Genomic DNA, 21,722 nt, shown 5'->3' with positions numbered 1-21,722 from the left:
TGTGGACTTAAAAATGTATTTTAGTGCTTTTTTTGTCATCTGTGAATATATTACTGTTAAATTTAAAATAAAAAGATGGTTTTAACTGTACTGAAAGTGGTGTATTTATATAGCATGTTTTAGTTCAATTTTAGTAAATTAATTAATTAATTAATTTGACATCAGTGTAAAAGGTCAGTACAAATCAACAGCGATAGGCTGCTATAAAAGCAGACATTCTTTTATATTTAAATTTATTTATATATTTATTATTTATATTTATTATTTTATATAATATACAAAATATTATATTATATATTTTATATATATTATATTTTTCGGTGTAGATCTAATCCCTAATATTGGCCAAAATCTTGGTCCCTTTATTTATCAAGAGCTGTCACAGTGGAATGAACCGCCAACTTATTCAGCATGTTTCACACACCGGATGCGCTTCCAGCTGCAATCCAGTACTGGGAAACACCTATACACATTCATTCAAACACAAATACACTTTGGCCAATTTCGTTTATTCAATTCACCTATAGCGCATGTCTTTGGACTGTGTCGGAACCCGGAGCACAACACGGGGAGAACATGTAAACTCCACACAGAAATGCCAACTGACCCAGCCGGGACTCAAACCAGCGACCTTTTACTCTATTTTTCTGTTGTCTGTATAAATAAATAGTCTTTTCAAAAGTGATTCTAAAATTATTTTACTTCTGATCAATTCTAAAATGTAAGCTAATAATTAGATATAAAAATGTAAGCATAAAATAACAGTTAGCTTATTATAGTTAAATTAATTTTTAAAACATACAATAATAATAATAATAATAATAATAATAATATTTAAAAAGATTTTCACATAGAGTAATTCTTATCTGAAATGCTGCTGCTCATGGTGCTGTTATTATTAATTTTATATAGTTTTTTTTTTTTTATAATTAACAAAAAACATGAATGTTTTGTTTCAGCTATAGTTAGTATCAGCTCTTCCCAGGAGAGTAATGTAAATTAGACCATAGCACCACCTGCTCTCTTGGTGTAGCAAATGACCCAAGTGCATTTGTGAGAAAATCCACAGGTACGCAACAGGGTATATGCGGAAGTATGTGGAAGGACTTTTAATTTGTCAGTAACCTGGGTTAAGCGCTTCCGGTGAACTGTATGGCGCTACAAAATCGACACGTTTAAGGTTTTCTTTAAAGATCAGCGATCTCCACTGGCTGAGTTATATCCGTTATAAAGTGGGTCTCAGAATGTACAAGAAACACTGCATTAAATTACATTTTCCCCACCATGTCTTTAAAATATGAACATTTATTTTACCCCAGTATATTCAATGGAGCTTCTGCGCTAGCCTGCCAATCCTGACGGGTGCGTGCGAGTAAACGGCTTTTCATCTCATTTTACTCTTGAGCTATGAAATGAATGCCAAAGTTTATTTAGCTGATTGTATTTTAATTACATTACAACATCGATGCTGTAAAGGGAATCGTATAAAATGTAAAAACAAGTCACATTAACCCTTCACTGGAAGTTTATCAGTATGGAATGAAGCACTAGCTCTGCATATTCCCTACTATATGCACTAGATTTGTTGTTCAAAGGCTACATTCAGATAGACTGTATGTATTGATGGATATGATTTATATTTATAAATCACAATACGTTTATTTGTTAGCACCACTGGGTTTTGCTCAAACTGACATTTGCATTGGCAAAGTGTTTTTGATTGCGAAGTGCTTTTGTTTGTGAAGTTGTGGACGTCCATCGTAGAGCTGGTGCAAATACAAGCATTGAAGTTGTGTCTAATATATGCAAAAGTATTTATACGTTTTCTATTTTTTAAATATCTTTCATTTGATGTGCTTTGGTCCACTCTCTCACACTGGTGCAGCGCTGCCTGACGAGGGGATTTGCATTTGGACTAATGCAATGATTAAAGCACATGACTTCACGCTTAACTAAGTCAAGTCTTTGTGGATTATGTCAGATATGTTCCCTTTTCAAGTCAATAAACTCGATCTCGAGACGTATGAAGCACATAAAACCCTGCCATGTGAAACAATGCACTGATTAAATCGGCACCAGACCTTGTTGAAACCATGGTTGAGACTCAGACAGGGAGTCAGGCAGGACTTAATTGCACCAAACAATCGGTAATTAAAAAGGGATTAAAAAATAGAATAAATATATTTTTATATATTAGACACATCAGATGCTTGTATTTGCACAAGCTCCAAGCCCACAACTTCATGCACTGGGTTCAATTTTGCAGTCTTCATGTTCAGTCCATTACTTCCACTGTATCAGTTCAGCCAAAGAGCATTACCGTTTTATATTATAAATATATATATATATATATATATATATATATATATATATATATATATATATATATATATATATATATATATATATATATATATATGTATATATATATATATATATATATATATATATATATATATATATATATATATATATATATATATATATATGTATATATATATATATATATATATATATATATATATATATATATATATATATATATATATATATAAGATTTCTTCAACACATTTCTAAACATAATAATTGTAATAACTCTAATCTCTAATAACTGATTTATTTTATTAATTTGATTTTAATTAGGTTTAAACTAGGCAGGTTAGGGTAATTAGGCAAGTTATTGTATAACAATGGTTTGTTCTGTAGACTATTGAAAAATTATTTTGCTAATAATTTTGACCCCAAAAATTATTTAAAAAAATGTAAAACTGCTTTTATTCTAGCCAAAAAAAAAAAAAGAAATAAGATTTTCTCCAGAATAAAAAAATATTATCAGACTGTGAATTACTGTGAAAATGTCCTTGCTCTGTTAAACATCATTTGGGAAATAATTAAAAAAGAAGAAAAAAATCAAAGGGGAACTAATAATTCTGACTTCTGATAATATATAAAATAATTCTGATTATATATATATATATATATATATATATATATATATATATATATATATATATATATATATATATATATATATATATATATATTCACATATACACACACGCGCGTATGCAGCTTGTGGTAGCCTATATGATGAATTTATGTGTCAGAATTCAACTATTTTGGAGAAAGTAGCTTTACGAAAACTATTTATTAGTCTTTTTTTAACAGACAACACTGGAAAAAATACTATATACTATTATAACATATAGCTAATAGTAAAACAAAAGTGTATGGTCAGTCAGTCTGTTATCAATATCCTATTTTAAAAGTCATGTTAATATAATTTAACATGTCAGTATTTATTTGCATTATGCCAGTGCGTAAACTATTAAATTAATAAATTAAGTAATTTAAAGTAATTTCACCTAAAAGTGACCATTTCAAGAAAACAAGTATGGTAAAAATATATTAAACAAGTCTGTAAAATATTAAAAGTGCTAGTGATTCTAAGCTCTTTGCTTCAGCCGAGGGGACAGAACCAACCCCGTGATGTCAGACACAACGATATTCCAAGATGGCGGCGCCCTAGCTCTAAAAACTATAGTAAAACATGCCGTTTGGTTCAGTTTGTGAAAGATTACATTGGAATTGAGTTTGGACTATAATGTTATGTTTTTGAAAGGCAAATTTTTAAAAAACATGCCGTTTTCTGCAAAATGGTTTCATTAATCAAGTTTACATATTTTCATTAAAGTGGAAATGAATTTACAAAATAATGTAAACCTGACTGACTGCCACAGAGTACTAATACAGAGTATTAGTATAGATATGGCTTGAATAATTTTGATTTTTACAACTGTATTTGATTGCAACTGACATTATAACAATACTCATTTTCCAATGTAAATGTTAAAGAATATGATAAAATAATTATGGCATATAAGCTACAATAACCAGCAAGCAATCAATTGTCAACATAATACAACAAAACAAGAATATTTAGTTATGAATTATAAAGATAACAATGTAGGCTACAAATAAAGCAAATAGTAGTGATATGCAGTCTATTTATCTGTAGTGTTTGACTGAAAGGTCCTGAAGGCGACAAAGCTAAAATAAATAAATCTTAAATGTGACAAGCCTACAATCCAGCAGTATGAAGCAAAGAATGTAGCGATCTGTAATAATTCACAATATATATTACCTTAAAATATAAATCAGAAATTGACAACCCCACAATATATAAACTGACAATACATTAAAATGATAGTTCACCCTAAAATTTAAAATTCTGTCATCATTTACATACCATTTACTTGTTCCAAACCTATTGATATTTTTAAAAAGCTAAAACAAGTAATTATCGACTTCCAAAGTATTTGTTTTTCCTACCAAAAGTCATATATAACAATAGTCTGCTTACTTCAAAAGACTGTATTTTGTGTTCATCAGAAGAAAGAAATCAATAAAGGTTTGGAACCACGTGTGGGTGAGTGAATAGGCCTAATGAGTAAAACTTGATTTTTGGGTGAACTATCTCCTTAAATCTGCAATCTAATTATTGTGCTCTGGTCAAAACCGGGAAAAAACAAATACATCAAGTTTTTCCTACTATGACTGTTGCTGATGGCTGATCACAAATTCTTCATCCACAACTGTCTTTGACCTGCCTTCATTTCTTGGTCTGCACCACATGAGTCCGGTTGTTGCTGGATGAGATTCATTGCGGTCGGAAGTTAACAATAATTATTTATATCGCTTAATAAAATTCCCATTAATTGTACTTTATTAACGTCGACCTCTGCTCTGCCCCAAACCTGAACCGAACCCTCACAGTAAATCAGTGGTCTGTGCATGTAATTTGCACTAGTTCTTTTTCTGGAACGTTTAGAATGTTCACGTAGCAACAGAGACTATGCATCATTTAAATTTCTTAAAGGTACAGTCCTTTCACTCGGCGGCCATTTTGAAACGGGTAGCATTCTGTCTGAATGGGGAAACATCAAGTTCTCCAAAACCGCTTGCCAAGCTTACGATTGATTTTCATATTATGAATCACCGATAAAATGAAACAACAACTGCCTCTTTTGTTTCGTTTCTAAACATCCAAATCACACAAAATCTGCAGAAACTCATGTCTGGTCAGTCTGGAGTCTCGTCAGTCTATAGCGACCGATGATTGGCTCCTGTACTAGAAGGCGGGATTTATTCGCCATATTGCGATCGAAGACGGGGCTTTAATCACCACATTAACCGTTATACTTCTCCTTATCCAAATAGATACGAGTAACATGGCTTGTACAGTACGCGATTTTTATCAACACACCGTCAGAAAAATTTAAATAAACAAATAGTTTTGATAAGATTTACATATTGTATGATATACAGTAACTGTACAACAATCTTGTCGTCGTTAGGGGGAACCGTAGAGCCGATAGAAGGAGAAAAGGAAACGCTGAACAGTAAACACGGTCTTTCTCATAGACTAATTTGTACTAAAAATAATTGTTAATGTACTATAGACTGCCAAAAGTTACAGAATAATACATCAATCAGAAGACTGGGGAAACAAAACTGTGAGAAACAAAGGGTGCTTGTTGTTGGCAAAACTAAACCAGGACATATCCTGACATTTATGTTTGTTCATATCTTTCCTGTATATGCTGGTAAGTTACATAAATTGCATTTTATGAATTACAAAAACAACGGTTTCAGCTAAAATAAATAATGTTATGAATGACAATAGGTGAGTAAAGTAGCATCATTTTAATTTTTGTGTGCACTGGCACAAAGTTCTCTCAAAATATGAAATTATCATCACCCTTCTTTTGTTCCAAACCCGTTTGGCTTTTTTTGTTATACATTTTAAAGAATGTTGGAAACCTAAAACCATGACTTTAGTAGGAAAAACAAATCCTTTGGAATGATTACAGGAAAGTTTTCTTCAACATATTTTATTTTAAGTCGTTTTCAACAGAAGAGAGAACCCCATAACGGTTTGGAGTCACTTGAGTTAAATAGTGGAATAAATGAAGAGTTCAGATGCAAAAAAAAAAAAAAAAAAAAAACTAACGTTAAATGCCATCTGTAAATGAGCAGTTTTTGTCAATTTCTTATGTTTATGTTTTGTTATTTCACTTTAAATGCAATGTAAAGAAGTTGTTCATCACTATAAAAGTAAAATTACTGAGTCTACACACAGAAGCCTGATAAAATGCTAAGTTTAGAAGAAAATATCAAACGGCTTTTGCATCTAAACTCTTAAAATGCTGTTTTTTTGTGTGAACTTTTATACACTTACCGTCAGGCGCGTTTGACTTTCACCACAAGATGTCAGCATTTATTTCCAAAACATCGACATTTCACAACCTGACAGTGTTCACGCCACACACATATACACGCTTTCTGAAATAATGGACGTTATTACGAATTCTACTTGGCTGAGGGCCAATGAATATTACAAATCTCACAAAGACACCTTCATGAATATTACTTAGCGCTACATTGCTTGCTAGCATTCCAATGGCGAACGCTTGTCTTATGAATATTCATAGTCAAGCCCTCTCCATAGTAGACTCATATATTAACGACAAGGGATCGTCTGCGCCAACAGGGGCAGGTGGGAAATTTATCATCATGCTGGAAACCCAGACTTTGCGTCCTAGCAGACTCCGGACGGCTTCAGAAGCTCCTGCTCTCCTGTGAAACAAAGCCTGGGATTATATTTAGTCTAAATGATGCTGAATCCTCTCCGGAGGAAAACCTCTGTATTTGCCTTTGGAGATTGTGGGGACCGCCGTCATCTTTTATTGAGAAAACCTTCAGAAATCAGTGCAGTCAATGGACTTCAGCATGTTTTGAGCGAATAAAGGGTTGGACGATATTTCCATATTATAACAGAATGCTGGAGAAGTGTAAATACAATTTGGTTGATGACTCAATGGATCAGAGGATTCCTGCTGATAATGAAGGGCAGTTCCAGCATGGACTCACATTCGAGGTGAAGGTAAACAGAAACATATATTCTTCTGTTTATTAAACGTTCAAGCTTTACATTTGAGCTACCATGTAATTACATTATGAGAGTGTGCAACTACTGAATGTAGCTAATTAATATGTTATTATCATGTTGAAGGGATTGTTATAACACATTGTCATAGCAATTCATATATTAATATGTATTATCTGTAATATAAGGCCTATCATTTAGTGACAACTAGTTGAACCTGTTGCACTGGCATGGATGCAATTTATTGGGTATTATTATTATTATATTTATTTATTTATGACACACAATATACAGTTTATCATATGTTATTTTTTAACCTTTTCTGCCACAGTTCATTGGGAGCCTGGATATTGTGCGACCCAAAAGCAGGATTGAAATATTGGCTGCCATGAGGCGTATACGGGTAAGAGTTCCTGATTTTGACAAATGAAATGGATGCAGACAGAAGACCTTCTAGAAATAGTGATGTGTTAATAGCAAATGACTGATTTACAAGTTTTGCAATTACTATATTGGTAATTACTGGTCATTTCACGAACATTTTAAAGTTGCGTTGTGATGATAATAATTAATACATTTTACAACCACCTGGCCATGTATATTATTATCGGTATTGTTTTTTTTATTGTTTTTCCAATGACCCTAGACATGGATAAATATTGCTAATAATAATAATAATATTTATTATTATTATTCATTCATTCATTTTCTTTTCGGCTTAGTCCCTTTATTAATCAGGGGTCGCCACAGCGGAATGAACCGCCAACTTATCCAGCACATGTTTCATGCAGCGGATGCCCTTCCAGCTGCAACCCATCGCTGGGAAACACCCATACACTCTTATTTACACACATACACTCTGGACAATTTAGCTTACCCAATTCACCTATAGCGCATGTCTTTGGGGTTGTGGGAGAAACCGGAGCACCCGGAGGAAACCCATGCGAACACGGGGAGAACATGCAAACTCCACACAGAAATGCCAACAGACCTAGCCGAGGCTCGAACCAGTGACCTTCTTGCTGTGAGGCGATCGTGCTACCCACTCCACCACCGTGACGACCTATAATAATTATTATTATTATATTTAGTCATTATTATTATTGAGCTTTAATCAATCAAATCGTTCCCATGTTTAATGTCACAAATGTGTTTAATTTGTGATCTAGAAATAGTTTGCAACCTCACAAATTTATTTATGTTTATATTTTTACATTATAACACTTCTTTATGACCATGTAGCCATCTCAGATGGTTTTTCAAAACTTTATACTCTGAAATGATGAAAAATGTTCATCAATTTTGTTAGTTTAGGGAGCATCAATTCATGTGGTGTGAGTTGTTTACTCGAATAGTATGTAAGCAGAGTAAACAGTGTTCATGTTTCCTCTGCTCAGAGCTTTAGTGCAGCTGTATTTATGGCTCTGCGATTGCTCCAGTGTGCTGGCATCAGCAGCACAGTGTAGTTTAATCAACCTTTCTCCATGAAAGAGAATATTTTTTGTGCAATGTTTAGACATGTTTGCGCCAGAATTCTCATTAGGGAACATTTTTGTTGATCAGTTGATAAAGTCTGTGTTTTTTTGATCAGATATCGCCATCTATTTGATGTATTTTGAGGAGAACTGAGTAACTAGAGCTTGACTTGCTAGTGGTCCACATTATCCAAAGCTTCATATGAAAGGGACTTTTTTAAACCCAGCCACACTTTAGTATGCAAAGTGCATTCCCTTTATGCCTACCCCAGTGAATATACTGTTTATTTCCTAGTCTTTAATTACTCGTGCAGTCTGCATCGAACAGAGCTAGGACATCTTCCTGATTGCTCTCAAAAGTAATAGCATCTTTATTGGTGGATGATATTTTTGAATCTTTGAATTTTATCTGTGCAATATGCTAAAATTGTCCTTTAGCTTTTTACAGTCCTCAGATATGTTATCCAGACGAAAATGCTGTCAAAAGGATCTTTGTTGCCAGTCTAAGAAATGTTAGTTTGTAAAGCAACAGATGACCTACACAATGCCATCATAGTCCATACCTCTTGTTTTGGTTATCAAGTACTCCTTCATGCTTATACACTGAACACTGCTATGTTTATGCATCATTTTTGGAGAATCACATTTTTGATTTACAAAATGATGACCAGTGTTGTGCTAGTTACTGAAAAATAGTAACTATTTACAGTTACTAGTTACTTCATACAAAAAGTAACTCAAGTACTTTATCGATTACTTACAGTACACCGAATCGTAATGGGTTACTGTTAAAAGTATTTTTTGAAGAACATTTTTAATGCTCCCATTATGCCCTTATAACGTCACTTAAGTGCTGCATGGACACTCAAATTTTTTATTATTATTATTTTTTTTTTTGCTCGTTCAACACTTATTTAAAATGAGCTTAAACAACACAATTCTTGAGATTTCATTGGGACAACTTAATTTTTCATGTTCAATCCACATAAATTTGTTAAACGTGTTAAGTTAACTTAATCAATTTGTGTTGGGACAACATGAATAAATTGTGTGGAACCCTGCATTTTTTACCTTGGAGAATACACAGTTGATCAACTTCACAGTTTTAATTAAATGGCATTGATACATACACTAGATATCGCATACTGACCCTGAGCATGCGTCAATAGCGCCACCACATTTGTACAGTGCTCCCAGGACAAATGTCATTCAACCGCACTAGTCAAGACTAGAGCCAATGTGAAGATGCTGGACTTTAGCGCTGTGTACGAGTGTAGTAATGAGCAAACAAAGAAAACAAAGCACAAAGGCAGAACATTTCATAGGTAGGATTTCGTTTATTACATTTTTGTATGTTACGAACATTTGTGCTAAACAAGTATTGATGATGATAATACAGTCACATAGTGCACTGACCATAAGGCAAAGTAGCACCAACTCACACTAAATACTAGGCTTATGCTAGGTTGGTTGAATAAAATTAGAAAACAATGTAAATGAAATATGACAACAAGATGCTGCGGTGCCTGAAACTTGTATTATTGTCAGCTAAGAGAACGAGTCGTTCATAACAGAGTTTCATTCACAAACGAATCTTTGGTCCCACATTCGTTTCAAAGGAGCGCTAGCCTGTACTAAAATGCCAGCTCTATTCCTTCCAATAGACAACAATAGCGTAGACGACATCTAATGTATATATCTATGCAAGCAACAAATGATAGAAGCGTTGGTTTTTAGCCTCCTTGTTAGAGCGCCTGCCTCAGATGTTGGAATTACCAGCTTCAAGCCCCTGGTGGGTGGGTGGTAGTCAGACAAGAGGGGTTACACATACAAGGTTTCAGGTTACCTATTTAGAATTGTGTATCATATCATGAAGTATGAATCAAGCAATTGACTTATGTCATATATAGTGTTGGTAATGTACAGCAGATAAATGTACATTGTTAAAGAATGTATCAGGAATAAGATTTTCAGTTAGTCACAGTTAACCATTGGGAAAAAAAAAAAAAAAATATATATATATATATATATATATATATATATATATATATATATATATATATATATATATATATATATATATATATATATATATATATATATATATGTATTTTGTACTAATTATTTAGCAGTTTTTGTTTTGAAAACAAACTTCAGATAATGAATCATTTAGTTTTCAGTTTGTCTTTGTATTTAAATGATTTGAAAACTTCTCAAAAATTTCTTGGACCGCACAGGAGGTACAGTAAACACTATAAGGCTCATGTCATGATTCATGTATCCATTAACTGTTGTTTGTTTGTTTTTTATAGTATGAGTGTAAAATCAAGAACATCAAGAAGAAAAAAGTCAACCTTATCGTGTCAGTGGATGGTGTCAAGGTTGTTTTACGGAAAAAGAAAAAGGTGAGGCGTTTCAAATTTTCTTTTTAGTATTGTTATAATGACAATGTATTCTGATGTTAAATATGTAAAACGTTTAAGGCATAGTTCACCTCAAAATGAACATTTTCTCATGATTTACTCACCCTCAGGTGGTTTCTTTTTTTCTGTTGAACACAAAAGAAGATATTTTGAAGAATGCTGAAGCTAGTAGCAACTGACATTAAAGTCTGAGTAAAATCAAAATTTACAATGTTTATTTTGCTATCTCAAATCGTTAATCTTAAAGTGAATAATTGATTAGTGCAAGTTAATCCACTGAAAAAAAAGTTTGTTTTGGTAATCTCCAATCAAAGTCTGACCATCTGTTTTTGCGTTTGGAGTGGCGGTCCTTCTGTTGACGTCAACCTATAGGCTTTCATAGCAACTGTATATCAATAATCTCAACCACGCCCCTTTTACCGTTAGTTTGCTCTGAGTGAATGATGTGCAAAAGAAAACCCAGTCAGCTTCTCAATATTTGTTTCAGTTGGAAGTACGTCAAAACACTGAAATAAAGTCTCAGCAACTTCCAATTCATGCAGACTTTAATACTAGGAGAAAAAAAACAAATACTATAAAAATTAATGACTACTCTTCAAATTACCTTGTTTTGTGTTCAGAAAAGGAAAGAAACTCAAACAGGTTAGGAGATAGTGGAGGGTGAGTAAATGACATTTTCAGGTGAACTATCATATTAACTCCCCACTGTTTATACAAGTAAATATGAGCTTATTTCTTGACTAAAATGTATTTATTTGTACCTCAGAAATTCGAGTATAGCTGGGACGAAAGTCCGGTGACACTGGCCCAGGACCCTATTTTCAGGTATGATGTTATTTTAATGCAGTGAATGCGAGACATATTATTTCGGTCATAAGCTGATCACTAGTTTTGCTCATGACTGGAGAGAAGTGGCCTGTGGGGGTTCAATGACTTTTTATGAGACTCCGTGAGCTGGAATATAACGCAGAATGTCTTTGAAATTCCCATAGCAACAGCCGGTTTCCAGTGCCACAGGTTGTTTAACACTAACATCATTAATGTTGACTTGGATAAGTCCACTTTAGTTTTATTGTATTTATAAACAACATAAAAAATGCACGTTTTTACCAACTAGAGACGGTAACGGTATCAAAATCTTATATTGTGATAATAGTCACCAAAATGATCACATATTATTATGAGTTTATCAGAAATTATAAGAAATATCACACCCACTCAAGGCTTTCCACCAAGTTTTGTAACTGCAAATAAACAGACAACAAATTAAATTATTTTGTCATTTTGTAACAAACAACATAAAGCATTATGTCTTTAACTGTATATAAAAATATATGTTTATTAACTATATATATATATATATACAAACATTCATTTATTCTGCAGTCTTTAGCAATTAGCTTATCTTAATATTCTAGGAGCTTTCAAAATCATGATAATCAACCACAGTTTTTATGATAATGACAATTTAAAACGGTAATACTAACCATCAGAAAATTTACCGTGGTTTACCTTGAAACTGGTAATTGTGATACATTTCTTTTGTTTTAGCTCGATGCTAATGTAATGAAGCATTTACTCTTGAGTTTTCAAAACCTAGTGAGCACATTTAATGTATTCCTGTAATGCTTCATGACATGACAAAGGGACAAGTCAGGAAAGTCATGCTGGCCTTGTTGTTGCCATGGGAATATGACGGTTTTAAGGTCAATAGCTGCAGCTCATTAGTCATTTTGCTTTCTTTTCAGGATATTTTACGTCTCACATGACTCACAGGACCTGAAGATATTCAGTTATATCGCAAGAGACAAGAAAAGCAATGTGTTTCGCTGCAATGTCTTCAAATCGAAGAGAAAGGTAAGAATGCAGCCAAATATTGCCAATAGCACAATATTGCCAGGCATGGTGAGTAAATGTTGAGGTAATTTTATTTTATACTTTTGTTTTTTTTAAGTAAAATTAAACAAAATTTAAAACTACTGTCTAGTAAATACACTCACCGGCCACTTTATTAGGTACACCTCACTAGTACCGGGTTGTACCCCCTTTTGCCTTCAGAACTGCCTTAATCCTTCGAGGCATAGATTCCAGGTACTGGAACTGGAAAATAAGGTACTGGAAATATTGCTCAGAGATTTTGGTCCATATTGACATGATAGCAACACGCAGTTGCTGCGGATTTGTCAGCTGCATGTCCATGGTGCGAATCTCCCATTCTACCACATCGCAAAGGTGGTCTATTGGATTGAGATCTGGTGACTGTGAAGGCCATTTGAATACAGTGAACTCATTGTCATGTCAAGAAACCAGTCTAAGATGATTCATTCTTTATGACATGGTGCGTTATACTGCTAGAAGTATCCATCAGAAGATGTGTACACTGTGGTCATAAAATGGACAGCAACAATAGTCAGGTAGGCTGTGGCATTCACACGATGCTCAATTGATACTAATGGACCCAAAGTGTACAAAGAAAATATCCCCCACACCATTACACCACCATCACCAGCCTGAACAGTTGATATAAGGGAGAATGCTTTCATGTTGTTGATGCCAAATTCTGACCCTACCATCCAAATGTGCAGCAGAAATACAGAAACCAACCCGTCTGGCATCAACAACCATGCCATGTTCAAAGTCAGTAAGTGTATATAAATACATTTACAATACAAAGCTCACACAAATCCACACAAAAAAATCAGACCAACTTTTATATTATTTAGCATTGATATTTTATGGCTGTTGTTGATTTTTTTCCTCATGTCATACAGTATTTTTAATCAGTGAGACAGGTTAGCCTTTTTTCTCCAAAAAAGAAAGTGATTTTGGCATAAGCTTCATATGTATGAGTCTCTTGGCTGGGGTTTTTGTAGAGAGCACCGGGGACCATCTAAAATGATCTAATCCATCACTTTGACAGCACCACTCTGTAATATGCAATTGACTTATGGATGTAATGTTCTCCCTCTCTCAATCACTCTTCTCTTTCCCTTAAATCTGTCCTTCTCATCCATAAATCCCCTTTCCTCTCTTGGAGATCAATTAATTCTCCTGTCTATCCCAGTGCAGCTTTTTTGTTGACCCATATCAAAAACGACAGATGTTTATTTGCATGTGCAGAAGCATTTTTGACATGTTCAATTAAGCTTTGTTTGCTTAAAGATCTGCCATCTGTGTCTCAGAGCCAAGCCATGAGGATTGTGCGGACCGTCGGTCAGGCGTTTGAGGTCTGCCATAAACAGAGTCTAGACAATGCTGACGGTGAGAACACATTGATCTTCACTCACATTTCAACCTTTTTTTTTGTTTTATAAACAAATTCTCTATTTAAACAAAAGGATAAATTAAAAATAAGAGACTAAATAAACAGACATCCTTTAAAAAAAGAGCTTATAAACAAGGCACAGGTGAACATAATCAGATTCCATGGAAACAAACAGGTTGTATCAGAAATTGGCCTCTGTACCCTAAATAGTGCAGTATTTGGTGGATCTATTTGATAAAACAGGTAAATCAAAACAAGGCACTCTATAAACACACATCCAAATAAACAAAAAGTATATAAACAAGGCACAGGTGAACATAACCAGGTTCCATAGAAACAAACAGGTTTAATCAGTTGCTGGCCTCTATACCATAAATAGTGCACTATTTGGTGGATCTGTTTGAACAAACCTGTTAATCAAAACAAGGCACTCTATAAGCACACATCCAAATAAACAAAAAGCATATGTACAAGTCACAGGTTAACATAATCAGATTCCATGGAAACAAATTGGTTGTATCAGATATCACCCTTTATACCCTAAATAGTGCATTATTTGGTAGATCTAGTTGAGTTGAACAAACGTATAAATCAAAACAAGGCACTCTATAAACACACATCCAAATAAACAAAAATTATAAAAACAAGGCACAGGTGAACATAACCAGGTCCCATAGAAACAAACAGGTTGGATCAGATATTGGCCTCTATACCCTAAATAGGGCACTATTTGGTTGATCTATTTGATACATTTTTGACAAAATAAAAAAAGATACAAAATCTTTTCATCATTACCCAGCAAGCATTTTCGTGTTTAATAGATGTCTAAGCATAGATGTTTTGGCTAAAAACAAAGCTAAATTTGGTCTGTCAGTGTAAATCTAATGGACAAATAACATATTAATCATTAATTAAACAAAAAATGCTATCATCTACTTCAGATTCATAGCATCATAGTTTTGTTTTTATATATGATCTGTGCTATGTACGATTTACTTTGTAAATTATTTGTGAATTTACTAGCAATCTGAGTTAAAATAAAAAATTTAAATAAAACAGTGAATAGCACATTGAACCAAAAATGAAAATCTGATGTGGAAAAAAATAAAATTGGATTTGTTACCAAATCAAAAAATCATTGAAAAATGCAAATTCAAACACATACTGATAACAGCACCTCAGTGCTTGAAAATTACATCCAACACAATTACCAAATTTGTGTGAGAATTCAAAGGCACTGAAATAGCTTATATTTTTCCTTAAATTAAGATAGTCCAACAGGCAGGGTGGATTAATCTTTGGTAGCCTGGCTGGAAAACATTATATATATATATATATATATATATATATATATATATATATATATATATATATATATATATATATATATATATATATATATATATATATATATATATATATACACACACACACACACACACACACACACACACACACACACACACACACACACACACAGTTGAAGTCAGACTTATTAGCCCCCCTTTAATTTTTTTTTTCTTTTAAATATTTAAATATTATGTTTAACAGAGCAAGGACATTTTCACAGTATGTCTGATAATATTTTTTTTTCTTCTGGAGAAAGTCTTATTTGTTTTATTTCGCTTTGAATAAAAGCTGTTTTTAATTTGTAAAAAAAAAAAAATTAAGGGCAAAATTATTAGCCCCTTTAAGCTATACTTTTTTTCAATAGTCTACTCAGAACAAACCATCGTTATACAGTACATTGCCTAAATGTCACTTTAAGCTAAGGAAAAAAATAAACAGGGGGGTTAATAACTTAAGGGACTAATAATTCTGACTTCAACTGTGTGTATACATATATTTATAAGATTGGTGTGGACTTCTCTAGGCTGCATTGTTACTGTAAGCTTAGTTGATGGAGAAAAAAGGGTAAAAAAAATCAATAAATATATTTAGAGGGAAAAAATAAAGAGACCCCATCTGTATCTGAAACTTGTCTTGGATTTTTTGCTATTTTAAAAGATCATTTGATTTCTAATTGGATTCATCTGCATTGGCAGCATGGCTTGTAAAAGGAGAAGAGGAGAGAAGCAAAGATGAAGCAGTGGTTGCTGGCAGCAGCACTGAGAGAGCAGGCGATGCTGCCCCGGAGACAGATGAAAAGGTAAAGTCTTCTGCATGGCTAGATATATAACAAGCATCAAATATACCACAGCTTGCAGAATATCTGGAAACAATACACTGTAAAAAATGTATTATGTATACATGTTTTTAACAATAAATTAATCAGTTTTCAACTACATTTTTTTAAGTGCTGCAAAGTTTAACTTAATATTTGTAGTCCGTTTGATTGATATAAGTTGAGATTACTTGAAAAGTTAATTTGATTCAACTTTTAAATGATTTAATTTTCATTTTTATTTTACTTGCATTTAGCAACCGAAAGGTTAGCAGGTAGAAGAGATATGTGGTCTTTTATAGCTCGTTTCACCTGTTTTTATTATTTATAGACTCTAGAGTGTGCTCATCCCTCACATTTTTAGGGCAGAATTTGGGCCAAGATCAAAAGTAGGACTACAAAAATGAATAATTACCAGCCAGCTGTCTAAAGTTGAACCTGTTTAGTTATTCATGAAATACATGCCTTATTTAAATGTAAATAAATTCAACAATTCTGTATAAATCAATTCAGAAAAGCAGAGTATTGGGTCTCTCACATCGAACACTCTTTTTGCATTTTTTGAATGTTTTTCTAATTGCTACGAGCGTTTTGTCCACTGCTTATGTGCCCTGTGTACCTCATGTTTTAACCACTGAATTAATCTGTGCAGAAATTAATCGCTGAGCTGCATTGAATGGTAAGAACAACAAAATGTATAAGTAGGCTACTATCCGTTAGTTGCTAGTTAAGTCGTGACGTATGGAATACTGTTTTCGGGTCCAAGGCACTACTCATTTGAATTGAGAAAATATTCGTTCATGACCAATTTTTAGTCATATCATACATTAAAGTGAATTTTAGATAAAATCATGGTGTACACAACAGTCTCTGGACTTGCTTCATCACAAACACCAATATTTTAACAATTTATAAAAAATGTATCACTTTCTGGCCATCTGATATTAGTCATGGATATATATATTGCGATTGTAAATTTTTTTTGAAAGTATTACAGCACTTTGTAAATATTTATTATTATCATTTGTTAAGTCTCCCCATACAGTTGCAGAAATGGCGATTGGACCAGGAAGCCGCTTCGCATGATGTTACACTTTACAAGCAGATAACTTCTACTAGTAGTAATAATAATAATATTACTGACACAACTTTTGTATTTTTTCTGTTGCGTATTTGTTTTCAAATGTTGCAGCTGTAACGAAGCCTCAATGTTTTCGATTAAATATATGTTTATTTTTTTAGTTAACCCTATTAAAGTTGTCGCGATACCATTAATTCATCTTACGATACTATACCAGCTGAAGTATCACGATACCAAGTAGTATTGCGATACTGTAATTCATAACACAAATTATAAAGAAAATTGTCAGAAATACTATATTTCACATGTTTTAATAGGTCTTGAATTTAATTCATAATTCCCTTATTATTGAAAAAGTATTATTTGCACGTCACTTCACCTATTGTGTTCATTTGTTTATTTTGTGGATAACTGACCAACAAAAAATACATTAAAATAAATATACAAATGATACCAAATGAAATTTGGTACAAAAAGAGCATTTTTCCAACAAAAATAGGCTAAATGAAGAGGTCAAAAATTTTTCAATGTTTCCTGTTGCTATTTTGGGATTTTTTTGTGTCTTATCCGGTAACAATCCAACGTAATCTAAAATTTCACTTTGTGTGTCGTTCTTTTCAAGAGATTGTCGCGTTGTTGTAGCTACTAAATCATATTGAGAGTAACGGGAATGAATCGATTCAGATGCGAGTTTGAAACGTCAGAAAACATCAGAAAACTTGCAACCTTAAAGGGCATTAAAACAAACGTGTGAGCATTTTATTGACTTTTCCACATCCAACATTATCTATTTTAGTAAAACCGTTAATGACGATACTATCGTTTACAAATTACAGTGGCACCTCCAGTATTTTGGAGCCATAGTATCGCGATACTACCATAGTACCGGTAAACCATGCAACCCTAAACCTTATAACCCTTAAGATAGGCCTGGGTAAAAAAAACATAGTTTGTAGATTTTATATTGAGTTCTATGGAGTATAAGAGCAAATTATAACATGTGTGCATAAATACACTTTCTATGTTTACTATGTTCTAAGAGCTGAGCTGCTTTTTATATTTTCTCAGACATATCAAGATAAGTGTGCAAATGTCTCTTACGCACACACACACACACACAGCCACCACTATACTCCATATAACCCCACATAAAAGCCAGCTTAAGCTTTTTTGCACTGCAACTGATCAATCAACAGTAAGAATTACATATTGTAGCTCTTCCCATCAGGAAAAACCACCAACAATCAAGAAAGCATGATTGTATGGTGTCATGGCTTTGCAATCAAAAAATGTCATTATAATGGAAGTCAATGGGGCAAAAACAGCCACCAACATAACAAAAGAGTAGTACATTTGCCCAAAGTGTATTGTTGAGATTTTTCAAAGCATTTTCCCAAAATATGTGACAAAATAAGATTTGTCACCAATAATCATTCTATTTTTTTGGAAACACAAAGGAAGTTCTGCCCAAATTAAGACTCAAAATCCCCTATAGAGTGGATGAAAACATGATGGCATGACTAAGGCGAAGGTAAAGTAAATTGAAAATATAGGTCAACAAATGCTGTATTTTCTCCATGCAGGTGCAGGAAGAGCCGGAGTCTCCTCTCTCCAGCCCTCTGTCTGTGAGCCATCAGGTGCAGCTCCTGCAGAGACAGTTCCAGCAGCAGGAGCAGAGGAGTCACGCCGCCGCCGCACAGGTCAACCACACGACAGACTGCTTTCACATGATGCCTGTACTGACATTTAGCTCGACATAAAGGGCGTTTCATCCCATTGCATCAAAGTGTAGCACAGCTTTCCTTTTTTATTACAGAGTGATGCCCTATTTTATTTTTTATGAGCAACATTTAACGGTTATCAAACAGTGTTCCACCATGATCTACAGAACACACACACTAAAATGTCATTCAGTGTATCAGCAGGCTGCACAATGGAGCCTTTTCACAAGACTGTTATGACTTGTTTAACGGTCATCGTAATCTTAAATCTTTGAGCATTTTTAATATTTTGATTAACAAAAACATGTACAATTAATTGTGTTTACGTATGTTTTATATCATCTTTGCATCAAATTACAAAAAAAACTAATTACCGCTTGTTTGAGGTGTTTCTAAAGCAGCGTCTATGGGGCAGGACAATACATTTGATGTTGTTCTCGCCTCTGGCTGCTGTTATCAGTCTCACACTAGTTTTTTTTTTTCATTTTTCTGAAAGTCTTGATAACACCATCATGGAGTTTTTTTTATATATTATTTCAGCAAATAGGATTGAAAAAAAATGTTGTACTCTCCCATTCACTGCGCTCTAAGTTTACCCAACAATGATGATTTCTGATACTACAGGGTGCTCGTGGGGTCTTAAAAAGTCTTAAAATGTCTTACATTACAAAAACAAAATTTCAGGCCTTAAAAAGTCTTAAATTGACTGAAATGTTGTGTAGTGTGTCTTAAATCATTTGAAACAGGTCTAAATTTTCCTTTGTCCAAAAAAAGCTACCTAATTGGCTCGACACCCAATCACCAAAACTATATATATATATATATAGTATATAATAAATATATAGCTTTTATTGCAAAGACAATTCAATACAGCAACATTTTTACAGCAAAATTTCCATATTAAAATTCCTAGTCAGGGAAAGAAAATTAAACCAACACATTCCTATACATGATCTTCCATTAATTCAAAAGTTATTTACAGAAGTAACTGGACCATAAGAAAAAAATCCTTCAGTCTAAAACATAAGTATTAACAAGTATGAGTCTAAAATTTTATTCATAATGGTCTTAAAAAGGTCTTAAAAAGTCAAGAAACCTGCAGAAACCCTGTACTAAAAAAAAACAGAAATGTGAAGGGTCCATAGATTGTTTCAGCATTGATAACGCAATGTGCACATACACAATAGTCATATCACAGTATATGCAATGTTGAGTTCTGGATTATAGTTGAGCAGGAACCACAGTTCAGTACAAATCTAAAATGAAAAAATTCTTTCCAAATAGATCTATTTAACTTATCTGATGAAATTGTATTCATATCCAAATGTGTATCGCAGAAAAACTAAATATTGCAATGCTAGATTTTTCCAATATCATGCGACCCTACTTCTCATAAATATTCTTTTGAAGATTTCATAAAAGCAACTGGTTGGTTCTCCCAAAAACTAATATTCTGTTATTAATTACTCCAATTAATTAATTACTCCAAATAATTAATTACTTACTGTATTAGTTAACTCCAAACCCATCTTCGAACATGAATTGAAATGTTTTAGAGCTCTATACACAGCAACAGTCCTGAGACATTCAGAAAAGGAACCAAAAACATTGTCCAAACATTCTGTGTGACTTCAGTGGTTCAACTCTAATCATACAAAGCTCCAAGAACATTTTTGTGCACCCTAAACAACTGTAAAAACAACTTTGTTCACCAATTTCTTTTTAAATTAGATCAGGGTTTACTTTTGCTACTGTGCTTGCATACTGCATTGCTGACTCTAATGGTAATATGGCAAACTGCAAAAAAAAAATTTAGCAAACAAAAGTGTTCTTGGAGCTTTATATGATTACAGTTGAATCACTGAAGTCACATGAATGTTTTCACAATGATTTTGCTTTTTTTTTCTGAACTTTTTTTCTGAATTGATGTCCATGGAGGATGAGAGAGCTCTCAGATTTCATCTAAAATATCTTACAGGGAGAGTTCACCCAAAAATGAAAATGCACTTATTATTTACTCACCCTCATGTGGTTCCAAACCTTTTAATTTCTTTCTTCAGTGGAACACTAAAGAAGATATTTTAAAGAGCCCATATTATGGGTTTTTGAACATGCCCTTCCGTGTAGTGTGTAACACAGCTCTAAGTGAAGTGAAATATCCAGCTAAGGCTTAAATCTGTAAGTGTACAGTGTTTAAAATTATTGATTCATCTATAAAAGAGTCGACTCATAGTGCTTCAAATGAGTCGTCTTGATAACGAGTCATTAGGTGTTTCGCGATGACGCGGCTACGAAACACAAGCCCCGCCCAGTAGTTGCACGCACAAACGCGGGAGATTTGAAACCTGACTTGTTTAACGGTCATCGTAATCTTAAATCTTTGAGCATTTTTAATATTTTGATTAACAAAAACATGTACAAATTACAAAAAAACTAATTACCGCTTGTTTGAGGTGTTTCTAACGCAGCGTCTATGGGGCAGGACAGTAAATTTTATGTTGTTCTCGCTTCTGGCTGCTGTTATCAGTCTCACACTAGTTTTTTTTCATGTTTCTGAAAGTCTTGATAACACCATCACGGAGGTTTTTTATTATTTCAGCAAATAGGATTGTAAAAAAATATTTGTTGTACTCTCCCATTCACT

General features: G+C 33.3%; 1 protein-coding gene across 1 annotated transcript in view; it reads left to right on the top strand.

Annotated features, from left to right (window-relative positions):
- Positions 1 to 6,405: 6,405 nt before the first annotated feature.
- The window catches only part of nos1apb (nitric oxide synthase 1 (neuronal) adaptor protein b), a 23,782-nt gene continuing 8,465 nt past the window's right edge, over positions 6,406 to 21,722 (top strand). Inside the window, exons 1-8 of the mRNA XM_056465960.1 lie at positions 6,406 to 6,946; positions 7,281 to 7,352; positions 10,737 to 10,829; positions 11,614 to 11,672; positions 12,596 to 12,704; positions 14,030 to 14,108; positions 16,158 to 16,261; positions 18,941 to 19,057. Of these exons, the coding sequence (XP_056321935.1) occupies positions 6,842 to 6,946; positions 7,281 to 7,352; positions 10,737 to 10,829; positions 11,614 to 11,672; positions 12,596 to 12,704; positions 14,030 to 14,108; positions 16,158 to 16,261; positions 18,941 to 19,057 (738 nt within the window). The 5' untranslated portion in view covers positions 6,406 to 6,841. The remainder of the gene's footprint in view (positions 6,947 to 7,280; positions 7,353 to 10,736; positions 10,830 to 11,613; positions 11,673 to 12,595; positions 12,705 to 14,029; positions 14,109 to 16,157; positions 16,262 to 18,940; positions 19,058 to 21,722) is intronic.

The sequence above is a fragment of the Danio aesculapii genome, chromosome 2 (genome assembly GCF_903798145.1).
Source record: "Danio aesculapii chromosome 2, fDanAes4.1, whole genome shotgun sequence".
Lineage (NCBI taxonomy): Eukaryota > Metazoa > Chordata > Actinopteri > Cypriniformes > Danionidae > Danio > Danio aesculapii.
Note: the sequence above shows the minus strand (reverse complement) of the source record. Positions and strands in the feature narration are given on the sequence as shown.